The sequence below is a fragment of the Perca fluviatilis genome, chromosome 10 (genome assembly GCF_010015445.1).
Source record: "Perca fluviatilis chromosome 10, GENO_Pfluv_1.0, whole genome shotgun sequence".
Lineage (NCBI taxonomy): Eukaryota > Metazoa > Chordata > Actinopteri > Perciformes > Percidae > Perca > Perca fluviatilis.
Genome location: NC_053121.1, coordinates 14,976,080 through 14,990,732, shown reverse-complemented (window position 1 = coordinate 14,990,732; position 14,653 = coordinate 14,976,080). Strand labels below are relative to the sequence as shown.

The window sequence follows — 14,653 nt, the reverse complement described above, 5'->3', positions numbered from 1 at the left end:
GACTAAACCACTATGTATTTGGAAGACCTCACTGTTGTAATAAGCATTTCATAAAGTGGTATTGTGTTTATATGTATTAGTGTTATAAAATCTCATGACATTTTGTTACTGGGGTTTTCATTAGACTAGAAAAGGTTTGTTGGGACAAAAGACAGGAGGTGTAGGCAAGCTAAATAGCACTCACCAAGGCCTGAAATAAGCCTCAGCATATAAATACCTCGGACCTGATTCAACATAGCCCACCAGATGTGCCAAAAAAAAGAAGAAAAAATTGCTGTCACACAACAAATTGCATCAGGTGCGAGACTACCATTTACTAGAAAACCTTTAGGGGGCAAACCAGTTAACAAGGGCCACTCAGGAAATACTAAAATAAAAAAGGGGAAAGCCTTCATTCTTGTGAATCAACATTAGGCATATTAATTCTTCCTCACAGCTGTTTTATTCGTTCAACAACTCACATTACAAATACTTCAAATGTATGCATACAGTTACAAACAGTTGGCAGCAAATGAATATATGACATTAGATCTTTGTTTTACTTCAATACTACAAACCAACTATAAAAACTGACGTCTGTATTGTAGCGTAAATTAATCAGGAAGAAAATATAAAAAAATTGGAACTTACGTATAAATGTGAAATGACTTAATAAAAATCAAAATGATATCAGGTAAAAAAAAAAAGTTAATAAATATAACCTTCCCAGCATACAATTAAAAACTATTGAAATTTTGCAATCAATACTAACAGACATAATCATTATTCTTTTCATCTGAAAATGTGGAGCACAATACAGCAATTAGAAAAACTAGACACATCAACGAGTTTAACACATCACCCCAAAAATATAACAAAAATCTGATCAAAATGATAGTTATACATTTGAATTGAAAATATAGCCAATGCTAAATACATTATCGACCTAGTATATACAATGTTTTCAATCACAGTAGCATAGTAGTAGCAAAATAAGTAAATAAGCACAAAACTAATGTTTAAAAATAAATTCAGGTATAAATTAGTTTTTTTTTCTTGCAGACATCAGCATGAACAATAGGAAACAAATGTGTAAATGACTGCATGGTTTGTATGGATTAAATGACTTACACTGCGGAGACTCGCTTCTGGAAAGAATAAGTATTGCACATAATGGCTCAAAGTTAACTTGCAACATTAAATCACATTCAGGTTATGTCCCAAAGCATGCCACATCACAAAGGGGGTCAAGTGATCAAGTCTCCTCACCTATGTCCTACTGAGTGTCCTCTACGTTACAAAACACGTCCAAAGTGTTGTCACTGTGTAGATTGCATAAACATCATGTCTGTGTAAGGAAGGCAGACTCCATCATGTAAAGAGAGGCTACAAGAGAGGTGATCTCAAAGAGATAAGGAAAAGAACGTTAAAAAGGAAAAAGGAGATCTAGTGCATTACATTAGGTCCTGCATTAACGCTAGCCATGTTATTTCTGTATTACATTATGCATGCCAAGAATAAGTAGAACTTACAGGCAGTCCCAGAAAGAGGATCTAAATATTCAAACAGCTGATATCCACTCCGGTGAGAGAAGGGAACATTTCACATTGACCAAAGCCAAAACATTTACCCTATCGATAATCTTATGGACTACACCTAGGAGCGGAATATCAGAATATATTTTCAAGACTATCAAAATCAGTTTAGAAAGGTCTTGTCATGCCTTAGGATCAGTGTAATTAGGTTTATTAGGACAGAGGAGAATCCATATATGACTGGCTAATGATAGCCTTATTTTTATTTTATTTTTTTTATCTACAGAATCACACCTATGCACCAGACAATTTCAGATTTACCAGCACTTAAATATATAAAAGCTAATTGAAAATTATATTAATATCATTCATTTTCTTTTTTAAATTAAGTTTACCATAAATGCAGATCTCTTAGTAACAAAGGTACAAAATTATTTTTCACCAAGTGAAAAAAATGAGGTATTGCAAAAGGAGTTCTCCCATCTGTGAAAAAATGTGCCTAAAATGACTATTGAAAAAAATATTTAGAAAAGTAGTGCATAATAAATGTATATATGTTCATGACAAAATAATCAGCTATAAAACACTGTACAAAAATCAGCAGGCCATGTATAAAATAATATCTTTATCTCTGTGACAGCAAATTCTAGCTACTACCATATCCAACCACAACACTTGTGATAGAAGCTCCAGTCATGGTAGAGCGTGCAGTGGTACACCATGAGGACAGCTCAGGAGACTGGACTGTGCATTCCCATTAGTTTGTACTACATTAGCATGTTAGCTTCCAGTGCTAATATCCCTGACAATATAAAGTGAGCAAATACTACTGTCAATACCTGAGCCCTGAGGGCTGTGTCTTTATTAGCCGACACCCACAAACCGAAACTCCAGACAACTCCAGCCTTTTCCTCCGCCGAATGACGGGAGGACACAACATTATCCTGAAAACCCTCCGATCAACATCGGATTTGATGATGTGTTTTTTTTAGGCCAATCTTTGGTTTGCCCTTTCTGCTTACAAAGTGTCGACTTATAAACCAAAACCTATAAACTCATGCCAGCAATCAAAACGCGTGTGCCAGACTGAGGGGAGATTTTGTTATGTGACGTGGCCTGATGCTATACACTGAGCTTCTTGAAAAAAAAAAAAAAAAAAATACTCAAATCGTCCGACCGCCTGAAACCGTTTGCCTCCTCTGTTCAACCCAACCATTTGCACTCAACCTTTGGTAAATGGTACAGTTGTTCTCTAATCCTGCAAGCGAAAAGTAAGAAAATGCAGCCTTCTTAAACTCAACTTCCATAGTTCGTATACTGATTTAGGTATGATGAACCTCACTTAAATTTTATGTTACTCTTGACAACAAATGTAAGCAGCTTTGCCAGCTAACACGAAAAAGAAAGTACAGTCAAGTCAGAAAACATCTAAATCCAAATCTAATGCATCCATATGCTCATGCACACTTAAAGTCAAAACATAAATGGGATTTCACTCTCTTCTTAGCATTTACTTCTTTTAGAAGGCCCAATTAAAAAATAAACTAAAAAATAAATTAAGTTGTTTTTTGTTGTTTTTTTTAACTTAAAAGAAAAGTGCATTTATTTTTCATATCGTAGCCCGTACCCTTCCCCTTACTACCCCGTTTCTTTTCAGTCCCTCCCCGATTCTGCATCGTCCCCCGCCCTTGCCCTCTCGCCTCAGTTCCAGCGGAAGGAGATGTGTCGCGGTCGGTCCCCTCCCTCCTTCACCAGCGGCTTGTGGAACTCGCGGCCAGCCCGGGAGTGGATGGCTGCCCAGCAGTACTCGCAGTAGTACTGCAGACAGGTCACGTTGGCGCAGAAGAAAGGAGCAAACTTCCCCCCACAGCGGGTGCCCTGGCACTCGTCACACAGCTGGTCGTCCAGGACATATGGCTTCACTTCCACCTGAGATGAAATGGAAGACGTGAAAAAAAAAAAAAGGGTGTCAAAATGGAGGTCGAAAAAAAAAAAAAAAAAAAAGTGAATGCATGCACAGCCGCATGTCAGATAGCTTTCAATTAATATTTTATGAACATCCACTCTTCATTTTTTTTTTAAGACCTGAATAGGAAGCTGCTTACATCAGATGGACTCACCCGTTTATCAATCTCGCCGTGCTGCAGTTGAACAAATCGGGCACTAATGGCTGCAATGTAGCTTTGCTGATTGGAGAAGGCTACTCGCCCCGCCCCTTTTGGATACTTGAGTTCAGGGTCTGTGTCAATCCCAGCGTAACACACTCCCCCATACAGACGGTCCATGATCATAGCCAGCTCCACTGGAAGAGCAATACAGAAGACATGGGATCAAAACAACTCCTAAGAATGCGATACATTTCAGGGTCACACAGCACACACGTACCTGCACGTAGGGGACGAGGGACACCCCCTACAAAGATGGTTTTCCTCGGGTCCAACGGCTGAGAGCCGTCCATTACAAAGTCGCTGTCGTTGAGGTTCCAGGGCCGAATCTGGACCTACAAAAAATAAGATTTTCAAGCCATTAATTTCCTCTCAGTCATGCTCTACTCCTTTGTGAGCAAGATACAGTTTGGATTGTGAAAATGAAAAGGGGCTTGCTGGTTTATGTAATATGGATTAACACATTTCTTTGGTTCAATCGGACTGCTATTGCAGGATATTGTTGGTGGTGGTGGACTGTGGCAGGGGATTTTTTTACCAGAAGCCTCTGAATGACTGTGAAATACTGTAGATGAACATACTGGTGAGGTCACCATATTTCCATTTTGTCACGTTTTTTTTTTTTTGCTGTGGGGCTCAAAACTGCCATGTCTACGTAAGAGTTCATAATATAACTGAACAAATAACTAACTAAACAAACTTCACAGTTGAAATGAGCCTTCAGTTGTCCGTGATTATTAGTACCTCACAATTTTACCAGTTTATTTTTCAATAAAATATTGCATTGACCATGAGTAGTGCACTAAACATACGGTTTACAATCTGATGGATTACCACAACAAAGCTCTGATTTGGACAGACAAAACAAATAAGGCTGTACTGAACTTTCCAGTTTTCTGACATACAATGACAAGACGCACTAAAACAAAGGCCGCTTGTGCGAGTCTATGATGTTAGCACTTGTGTTAGTTTTGTACTTGCTGGGCAAGACAGATAGCAAGCATGGAGCAGCTAAACAGAATGAACCACTTACAGGCTTGTCTTTGATGGTGGGACTGGAGACACACAGGTAAAGCTTGCCATCCTCCTGAATGCAGGCGTCAATCAGGGCCTGAACAGAGCTCTCGTCTTGGAACAGCAGGAATGCATATCCTGGATGGGTTGGACAAACCGAACAATGAGCGCGCACAACTAGCAGATAACGCACCACCACAGTGCTGTAGAGTCAACACGCTGGCAGAAATACAGGGCCCTATCCTGCACCCGGCGCAGTTTGTTTTTGCTTTTTCCAAAAGGTTTTAAAAATTGTAAAAAAAATAAATAAATTGTTCTTTACATTTTCAGTGCTTATTCCTATGTCCCATATTTTTTGATTTAAAACATATATTGAAAACGGGTCAATGTGACCCTAAGTCAACACAAGGGTTAAATAGCAAATGCACCCATGGGCGTGCTCGTCTTCGAGGGAGGTGTGTTCAGGTGAATTCTTGGCGTATTGCTATCTTGAGGCAGCGGGAAGTGATCGCCACACCCACACACCCACACCCACACCCACACACACACACACACACACACACACACACACACACACACACACACACACACACACACACACACACACACACACACACACACACACACACACACACACACACACACACACACACACACACACACACACACACACCCACACCCACACCCACACACGAAGGGGAGATGACACTCTGATTGGTTTATTGCATGTTACGCCCGAAACACACCTATGAATTAACGAAGACACTAAGTACAACTCTTTTGAACCAAGCGACCGGCGCACGGACCGTTTTTTCCGCCATCAAACTAGCAAAAGTGGATTTGGACACGTCCTAAACGCGCCTGCGCCATGCGCTTCACGCCGTGCGCTTAGATCGTTAAAGAAGGGCCCATAGTGTTCAACTGGTTGGACTCACCTTTTGGTGGGAAATAGGACTTGCTCTCCGCCTTGTGAGGCCAGTCAACAAACAAGTGACCAAAACGGCGGAAACTGGCAGTAATTTCATCTGAAAAAGTGAACTCAAATCAATCAGCAATGGCATTTTGTGCTGCCTCAAAACTAAATTACATTTTGAGTTTCATATGCAGTATGGCTGAAATGAAGCACTGGAGTTGTAACAACACAACATTTGTGATGTTAGGACATTTACAATCAAGTCTCAAAAACTATAATAAAATGTAAAATTATGAATACCAAAAAAATTCAATATTGTAGCTTTGTTATAGCTTTTTTATTTATTTATTTATATATATATTTTTTTTAAGCATCCTCCGTAGCCGTAACATGTCTTTACCTTCATCTATGTCTGGGGGCAGCCCACCAACAAACACTTTGCGCGAATATCGCTCCACGCGTTCACCATTGAGGTGGGGGAAACAGTGGGCCGAACCGATGCCAGCGAGCCCCTGGTCACCAGACTCGTCCTCTCCGAAAGAGCGCTCATCCTCCATAGGGAACAGGGACGAATGGCCTATTGGAGAGTACCATCTGGATTACACATATTGGCTCATATACACCAGCTTAGGGTTTTGAAAATGAGAAGGGAATTTGATTAGACGTAAATAAATTACTGTCAAGAAATGCATACAAAAAGCAGCCATGGGTGCTATTTTTGATGACACAATAAAAACATTTCAAAAACAGCATGACTATTAACACTACTAGGTCTTGGCAGGCAACATGGGAAGGCTTTCACGTACTGCAGAAAGCTGGGCTTAAACCCAATAACAATATTCAAGGCGGAACAATCAGTGACACTGAACAGCCAAGCAGACAAACGCAGAGGCAAAAACCACAAAGTCATCATTTCAGGGGGTCATTACTGCTTTTTCTAAAAATCACACTGAAGAAATCAAGACACATTCACATCGTTACCTCGTCTTCTGCCATAACTTCTCGCTGCATGTAAAACACAAAAAAAAAAAAAAAAAAAAAAAAAAAAAAAAAAAGAAATACACTCTTGAAATGGCTTTTTGAAGAAGGCACAAATTAAAAAACGGCAAGGAAAACACTGCCAGGGCTTGAAATTAATTTATTAGATCCTCCAGCTGAAATGGCTACTGATTTTTTTTGTTTTTTAAAATTAACAACCACTCTGAATTTTCACCGGCCAAAAATGCTATTCATCAAAAGGATCCATTCAAAGCTTTAGTGCGTAACTTTTTGATATTAATGAACATCCGTTACATTCAAGCCATCGCCAAATGAGTTGCTACAAAGCTAATTAAAACGTATCAGCTCCACACACACACTGTGTCTTTCTCAGTATGGCTGTGTTCAGAATACCTTTTCACCAGTATCCATACACGGCAGTTGATACCAAATTGGTATCAATTGGTTTTGTATGAACTAGAGAGAGACAACATGGCATGCAATTGTACCCCACAGTCATTAAATGCCTCATTAATCACTTATGCGTGACCTGCATTTTTACTAAGATTTCTTGTGCAACACGGTCAGTAACTCCACACATGACTGAGGAAACGGTGCAAATCATTGCATTTGAAAATAAAATGCTCATCACTATGCATGGACGAAATGGATGACTGGATTTTTATTATCACTACAAAACATAAAGGCAACTTACAAAACGAACATCATCTGCCTCTGACAGCATACTTGTGCTGCGATTTATTTCCTCTTTGCAGTCTCTGAACCATCCCGACAAACAGTATTTATTTCCTATTTGAAGAAGCCGGTCTGGCCTGGTCTGCTTTTAGTCAGCCATTTTGTGTGTCACAGCAGTCTACCAGAGCAGTTTCGAGAAGGGTCTAAAATAAGTAACGTGACTTAAGTCATTTTTATTTTGTTTTATCTCTCAGTGATGTTATGCAATAGCCAGAGTTTTTTTTTTGAAATGGTTATGAAGGACTGAATCTCGATTCTTGACTTGCATTTAAATTACTAACATTTGTTTCTACAATAGGCAGAAATCAATTTCAAGCCCCGACTTCTGGTACAGCATTGCATATTTGTATGCATGTCATTTGCATACATACCATTCATAGGTAGAGGCCCATCTCCACCCTGGTGAGAGAAGCTGTAGCGTCCTACATGACAAAAAAAAAAAAAAAAAAAAAAAAAAACAGAAGAGGCCTCAGAACAGCATGTCAAGACATTTAACTCCTTAACCTTAATGTATACATTTCTCCCCAACCCATTGATGTTATGTGGGAATGGTTTGGGGTAATGTATTCTGTGTCTATAGGAAAAGGACCATGATAGCACACACTTGGAAGTATGAAGAAATCGGCAGACAAATCATATAGTGCCTCAAATCAGGGCTGTAGTACTCGAAGTCCGGACTAGAGTCCAGACTCGAAACGCTTTTCTGTTGTCTCCGACTTGTTGGTATTTGGACGCGTCTCAGACTCGCCAAATATTCTAGTTGGTTTTGACTCGAGACAAGGGACTAATATGCTTTTGTTCTAAAGTAACTTCCTCCTTCAAAACAAAACCAATCATGAAGTGCGCATGTTCAGAAGACAGGTATTGGTTTAATTCAAAATCCATCTAGAACAGGCATCGAGATTGGTCGCCTGGCATACGCCTGACTATATCATATACCTCAATCATCAGGTATCAATCATTTTCATTTTGGAAACAGACACAATGTCAGCGAGCACTTTGTACTATGAATTCTTCAAGTATCGAGTTCAATGTGTGTTTGACTTTGAAATTATAAGTTTCTAAATAGAAGGTACATGCATCAGCTGGCTGTGATGGAAAAATGGTTCTTTTAAGATTTACTAACAAAAACTGAACTGAAATGTTTTATCAATGAGAGTTCGCTGAGATTAAAGGAGTCTCCACAGCAACAAAACTGCAGATGATTCTTCATCTTCAGGAGTTAGGGAGACTAAAACCCAGAAACGTACTGCAACGGAAGACTGAACTGTAACTGATCTGAGTGGGTCTCATTAATGATCTGTTCATACACCGGATTAGATGGCGACATACGTGTAAGGTTTCTGTACCGATACGAAAAAAATACTTTTGATACTTTTCTTTGAGAAATATAAGCATCTTTTTCTACAAAACTGCTTTTTGGTCACTGGACAAAACAAGTCGTACTTCTCAAATGTGAATTGTTTGAACTAAAGCGGCCATCAAAGTAGAAATTCACCTAAATAGTAATTTCTGATTTTGATGGAAATCAGGAACCATTAGATCAAAGAATCTACCCAGACATGCAATGCTGGCTTTTGGTACTTTTTTGATCCTCACTGCTGTGGGCACATTTTGTTGGTACTTGAGTTAAGAGGTATTGAAAATAGATTTCAATCTCTGCTTATACTGCATTTAAAAATCACATTCTATTCAAATTAAGAGGAAAAAATTATATACAGGGAGATATATTGGTACTGTCCAATAGCAAACTAGCAGAAGCAACATTGTATACCTAGTGCTGGATATCTAACTTCAACTTTTTAGAGTGGCAACAAAATTGTGCTTTTAGCATCCTTTGGGTGTCATTACCAAAACTCTGGTATGATATTGGCAACCATATTTACAGATTCTGAATGATACACAAACCCTACATAACACTGCACTAAATATAATTTTTTTTTTGTGCCATTAGTGTTTTAGTTATGTGGTGTTGCAAGACAAAAAGCCTCGAAATCATAACAACATATGCAACTGTATTAAGAAAGAAGAAGTGTAGTCACAAGTAAACACACACCATTTTTTTGTGACCCAATAAGCAACATGCACGTTCAAAATCCTGCTGTCAACACAATCAGTTGTGAGCATTGTGAGAGTAACACCCAATTTCCACTTGCTGTCAAATACGAGCAACAAATGGCTGTATTTATCTACGGCCAGCAGTGAGGGAAAGTATCCTTTCCTTTTCTACTGTTAAGTGTGGGAACCAACCTTTCAAGGAATCCTGCTCAGCCCTCATAATGTCAATCAGAGAGTTCTCCAGAGAGTGCATACTGAAACCATCAAAGGACCGTGTTCTCTCCTGCTGAAAGAGAGGAAGTAAACAATAAGCTTCCTCGCTTCTTACATCACCATCTAAAGCCGCACAAGATGCGAGAGCCCTGACATAGTTCGCCATGATGCTAATAGCTAATAAAAACTGCAGAGAATGTTCCCGTGGAGACCTTCAGCTGAAAGCACTGTAAACAGAGAATGGAGCCCAGAGTATGTCACACAAAATCACCTGCATATCTTTGCAATCCCATCACATCTTTCCACTGTATCTGATATAAAGAAGATATGCTACTTAAGCATCCTTCCACTTGGCCGATTTCAGATCAATACAAATTCTAATTGAATAGCCCTAAGGTAAAAAGATATATGTATTAGCATTTCAAACAATTCCAAGAACAAAGAAAAGCTATGATGAGGAGTAATACATAACACAAGTGAGGGTGCTTCACTGTGCATCTAAATGGGCTAAGAGCACGCAAAGCTGCAGTAGAGCACAAGACTTCTCAAATCAGGACAAGAGGAAGGCCATGTGATCAGAGCAGATGACAACCCTGCTCTCCTTCAACGTAATTATCTAGGCAAGACCTAAGCACACACAATAAGTTTCAATTCATTTGTTTAGCTGGCTTAACTGTCACGCATCCTGTTTTGCTCAATGGCTTATTTGTTGCATTTGATACCCACGAGTGTGTTTAATAGGATTAATATAAATTTGCCTCTGGGAGGACACACTTGCACTAAATTTAGTTCGATTAGGCATCACATCAGGTAATTATCTAAACACCAGCCTGAGTATTACCGGTGATATGCTCACCTGGAAAGGGTAGACACTGTCACTGCGGCTCATGCTGTCCTCCACCCAGCCCTTGTGATTGAAACCAGAGCTATTTCTGGGGAACTTCTGAGAAGGAACCTGTAGGGACAGTTGGATGAGTTTTATCCAAGTCTACTGACCAAATGCAATGTGGGCCATAATATCAATTAATGATAAATAACAAAAGATGTATTAGTGTTCGAGATGAGTCATGACAATCTCATCTACCTGATTGTTGGGGAAGGACTTCTTCAGCGGAGAGATTGAGTTGAGACCCGTCATCCCTCCACCTACCCCCCGCCTGTACTCTCGGACCCCCTGCGTGCCTCCCCAGCCACCATACCCACCGGGGCTCCAGGAGGTGGATGTGGGAGTGGAGGTTCCCTGGTAGCTTCCCCAGGGTGAAGGGGGTTTGCTCTGGGCAGGAGCGAGGTGGGGCAGCTGGGTGAATGGTCCGGTGCGATGGGGGTGCGGAGGAAAGGAGGGCTGGGGTGGATGAGGGCTAGCTGGGGAGCGCCGGTGCTGCTGTGGGACCCCCTGACCATGGGGGTGGTAGTGCTGGGGGTGAGGAGTGGGTGGTGGGTGGTGCTGGGACACTGGTCCAATCTGCGGGGAGAAACTACCTCCCGCTCCAAAGCCAGGCCCGGCATGGTGGGAGAAGTTCTGGAACAGCAGGGGTGGTCCGTTGGCGTTGGAACCGGCCGGACCGAAGAACCCTCCGACGTCTTCCCCGACCACTGGAGACTGAGTGGATGGGACAGCAGGGGACCAGTTGTTAAAACTGGTCAGAGAGGATGAGGAGGAGGTGGATTGTGCACAGCTTGTACCCATTCCCAGGCTGTCCTGGTAGTCGAACCCGCTTAGCACAGGGGACTCCATCCTCAGCTTCTCCTTTCCCCCACTGCTCTCCAAAGAACCCTTCTCCAATGGGCCGTCTTCAGGAAGAGCTCCATCGAGCTCTCCTAGGCCTCCCCCACCCTCTTGTTGGCCCGGGGACAGGGCCTGGGGCTGGGCCTGGACCTGAGACTTCTCCTGCATGTCTTGGAGGTCCAAGGCCTTGGACTTGTCTGACTCCAGAATCTCATCTTGCATGTTACTGTGTTGGGCTACGGCAGGGAACAGCCAAGAACTGCCTCCATTGGTGGAGCAGGTGTTGTTTACGAAGGAAGGGGGGCTGGGGGGGTTGGAGGGGTGGTGAGGGTGCTGGGGTTGAAGGTGAGGAGGGATCCTTACAGGGAAAGCAGATTTGTTACCGCCGCTGTTCTTCACCAGAACTCCAAACCCGTAGTCCCCCATTTAGGACACCCAGTAAATCTTCAATTCACTTTTGGCCTTCACCGTCTTCTTTATTCTAATATGTGGGTTAAGGAGGGTCAGGGGAGGGGGGAGGAATGGGTGACAAAAAGCATAAGGCTGTTAGACTTCAAGTTGATTTGGCCTCTACAATAAATTAAAAAATAAATAAAAATAAAACAAGCCTCGCCATACCCAATGAATGTGCTCGGGCTGCACCCTGTCTGGTCTTGTGATGCAATCAATGAGATTCAATAATTGACTCGCTTGGCCATGGGAGGCCTGGGTGAAATATAACACTTTCATAGCAGGCAGGCAACCACGGTAAACACCCCAGCCTAACCAGCGTAGGCAGCTAACAGCCTGGGCTGGTGAAGCTTAAGTCTCTAAAGGTCGTTGCTTAGCTAGCAGTGAGCTAACAGCTGCTCCGCCACCTTCCATGTGCCCTATTAATCATGCAGATCCCAGCAGTCAATTTTTTTTTTTTTAATTTTTTTTTTAAGTACGTTTATGCATTACAATGCATTCGTGAACACACAGGCGTTGTGGTGACTTGTAGCATGGACACTTACCGAATAATCTTCCTTTTTCAGCAATGACCTCCTCATACGCGACCATTTAAATGCAGGAAAATGTTGATGACGTCTCTTGTCTGTTCTGAATCTAGGGTAGTTCCCTTTACCGAGCCGCTAGGCTAGGAAAATAGCCGATACCGCAGAGACGTAACAGTTAGCATATTTGCAAACCAGCTGGGAAGCAATGAACGAATTCAACGGCTACAACGACCCTCGAAATTTCAGTAACGTCCACGACAGCTTTCTCAACAACAGGACGACGGAATTTTTCCAGGACACGAGTGTTTAGAAATTGTGTATGGCTCTTTAGACGACCTCGTCTGTTTCGTGTCCTGTTTGTTCAATGTCACACAGCCTACCAAACCTTGTCATAATTTTTACACCTCGAAATAACGTAACGTAACCTCGACAGCTGTTCTAATGTATCGACAAACATGTGTATTCACTAATATGTCGGGCATAGCTACCTTCAGTTCGGCGTCATGACCTTATCGTTTAGATGTTGACATATTTTTAGCGTTTTCCCTTTTTCTGCATTTCCTAGGCAGCCGGTGTAAATGGTCTCTTCTCTCTTCTAGATGACAGCTGGACCAGTCGGGAGACACTTCCGTCTACAAGCCCCGCCCCCGCCATCAGCTACCAGCCACTCTGTGTCAGGATTTCCCTTCAGAAGCACCGCCCACTTTGCCTGAAATCTGACATTTGATTGGATTATTGTCGTGAGGTCACGCCCATAGTACTCCTTCTCAATGAATGGCACATGCACTCAAGACGTTCTCCTCCCAAATAAGGATGGCTTGAAAATAATGGGAGGAGTTGATGTAATGTAAGGAAAATTCATTAAATATCCAGACGAAATTTCTAACTAAACCCTTAACCAAGACAAAAAAAGAAGCTATTTTGAGTATTGTAGGCCAATGGAATGCCAAGGGTTAAAATGCAAGGTTTAGTATTGGTATTTGCATTTATTCCAGATGAGTTAATTTGGCTAAGCAAATATTTTTTTTACCTCCACCTAAGCCTACAGCAATAATTGTCCGGGATAAGTGTGTTGTATAGATAGATAGATAAATAGATCATTTCATTTGATATGGATGGATATGGTATAACCCAGTCCATAGCAAAGTACTGCAATCTCATTAAAATAAGCTGCTGCTATTTTCAGCACATAATCAAGCTTGAGAGCTCGATTTATTTTACATTGGTCGGTGCTGTGCTCGGATCATACCATCAAATTATACTATGTCACTTAGTTTAATACAGATGCCATCTTTAGGGCATACAATAGTCTCCCTGATCCAATGTTTCCTTGCATGCTAGAACCTCACATAGATGTGCTCTCTCCTTTGCTACAGCCAGTTCATTGAAACGTTAATGATCCTTCACCAGGAGAGGAAAGAGTATCCTTTTCAATAGAAGTTCTCCTGCTAGACCTACAGTATACGTTGCTCAAGTGGGAGTAAAATTACTTGTGTCAAAGCTACTCAAGCTAAAGAGAACATCACACAGCTAATTGTGGTCACTATAAAAGGGCATAATATGGGGTCCTGTCTCATATTAACGTGAAGACTTGAACAACAAATTCCTGTGCAGTTCAGTAATGCTGAATATGACTGTTGCCTTATTAAGGAAAGGCGCAATTTGAGTACTTTGTACAATCCATCAAAATGAAAATAAATAAAGGCAAACTTATTGGTTTTACAATGTACTAAAACAACTGAACTACCACAAAGAGCTGCTCAGTTTCAGCAGCTTTCCACCCCAGTCAGAGTAGTATTTACTGCTTGCCTGTTGAGTTAGTCTTGTTAACATAGTGTTCCTGTCCCCCAAGGCAGACCCACCCTTCAGTTGTATCCTGTAGTAGTAGCAGCCACATCACCCCACCCCACTCCTATGTGCAGCAGGGCCTGTTGGGGTGGTTTAACAACACACACACCAATGTGTCTTCAGCTTTTGGTTTCTTAAAAAACAAAACTGTTGGTCCAGGTGTTACTGGTTTGATATAGTCCCAGGCCAGTATCTACTAACCCAGTAAACCATTGGTAGCTATGGCACTCTGTTGAATTATTACCAGTTAGTACAGCGTGTGCTTGCGTATGGTTGAGTGTCTGAAAGTGTGTTGTTGCGATCCACCATCTTATGCTGCTGCCTGCTGTAGGTCTTTCGAGGCTGACAGTAATTTGAGCACAGTGAGTTGTGTCAGCGTTTTTCTTCCTTGAGAGCAACATGCTCTGTATTCCCCAGTGAAACTGAGCCTCGCTGATTAGGTTCCACTCATTTTATGCAGCTAAACAGTTAGGCATGATTATTCAACACAG

At 41.5% G+C, this 14,653-nt stretch overlaps 1 protein-coding gene across 8 annotated transcripts; it reads right to left on the bottom strand.

The window, feature by feature from the left end:
- Positions 1-419: 419 nt before the first annotated feature.
- Positions 420-12,933, bottom strand: LOC120566895 (cytoplasmic polyadenylation element-binding protein 4-like). 8 transcript variants are annotated; one of them, XM_039813579.1, is made up of 13 exons: positions 12,803-12,933; positions 12,333-12,454; positions 10,696-11,818; positions 10,468-10,566; positions 9,591-9,684; positions 7,712-7,762; positions 6,588-6,611; positions 6,007-6,183; positions 5,629-5,718; positions 4,713-4,831; positions 3,900-4,014; positions 3,635-3,816; positions 420-3,443 (listed from the first exon to the last, which is right to left on the bottom strand). In XM_039813579.1, the coding sequence occupies exons 3-13, from the start codon at positions 11,761-11,763 to the stop codon at positions 3,216-3,218; spliced, it is 2,247 nt and encodes a 748-aa protein (XP_039669513.1). In that variant the 5' UTR covers positions 11,764-11,818; positions 12,333-12,454; positions 12,803-12,933; the 3' UTR covers positions 420-3,215. The 8 variants fall into 8 exon arrangements, with proteins under 8 accessions (XP_039669513.1, XP_039669512.1, XP_039669511.1 ...); XM_039813578.1 differs by having other exon boundaries at positions 12,333-12,933; XM_039813577.1 differs by lacking the exon at positions 12,333-12,454.
- Positions 12,934-14,653: the final 1,720 nt, after the last annotated feature.

Bases quoted from the DNA above. Each gene is read 5' to 3' on its own strand.
- LOC120566895 (XM_039813578.1), bottom strand. From the start codon at position 11,763: ATGGGGGACTACGGGTTTGGAGTTCTGGTGAAGAACAGCGGCGGTAAC. The intron at 6,612-7,711 runs GTATGTATGCAA...TTTTACATGCAG, and splicing joins TGGGCCTCTACCTATGAATG to CGAGAAGTTATGGCAGAAGA. The intron at 5,719-6,006 runs GTAAAGACATGT...TCACTTTTTCAG, and splicing joins GCCCCCAGACATAGATGAAG to ATGAAATTACTGCCAGTTTC.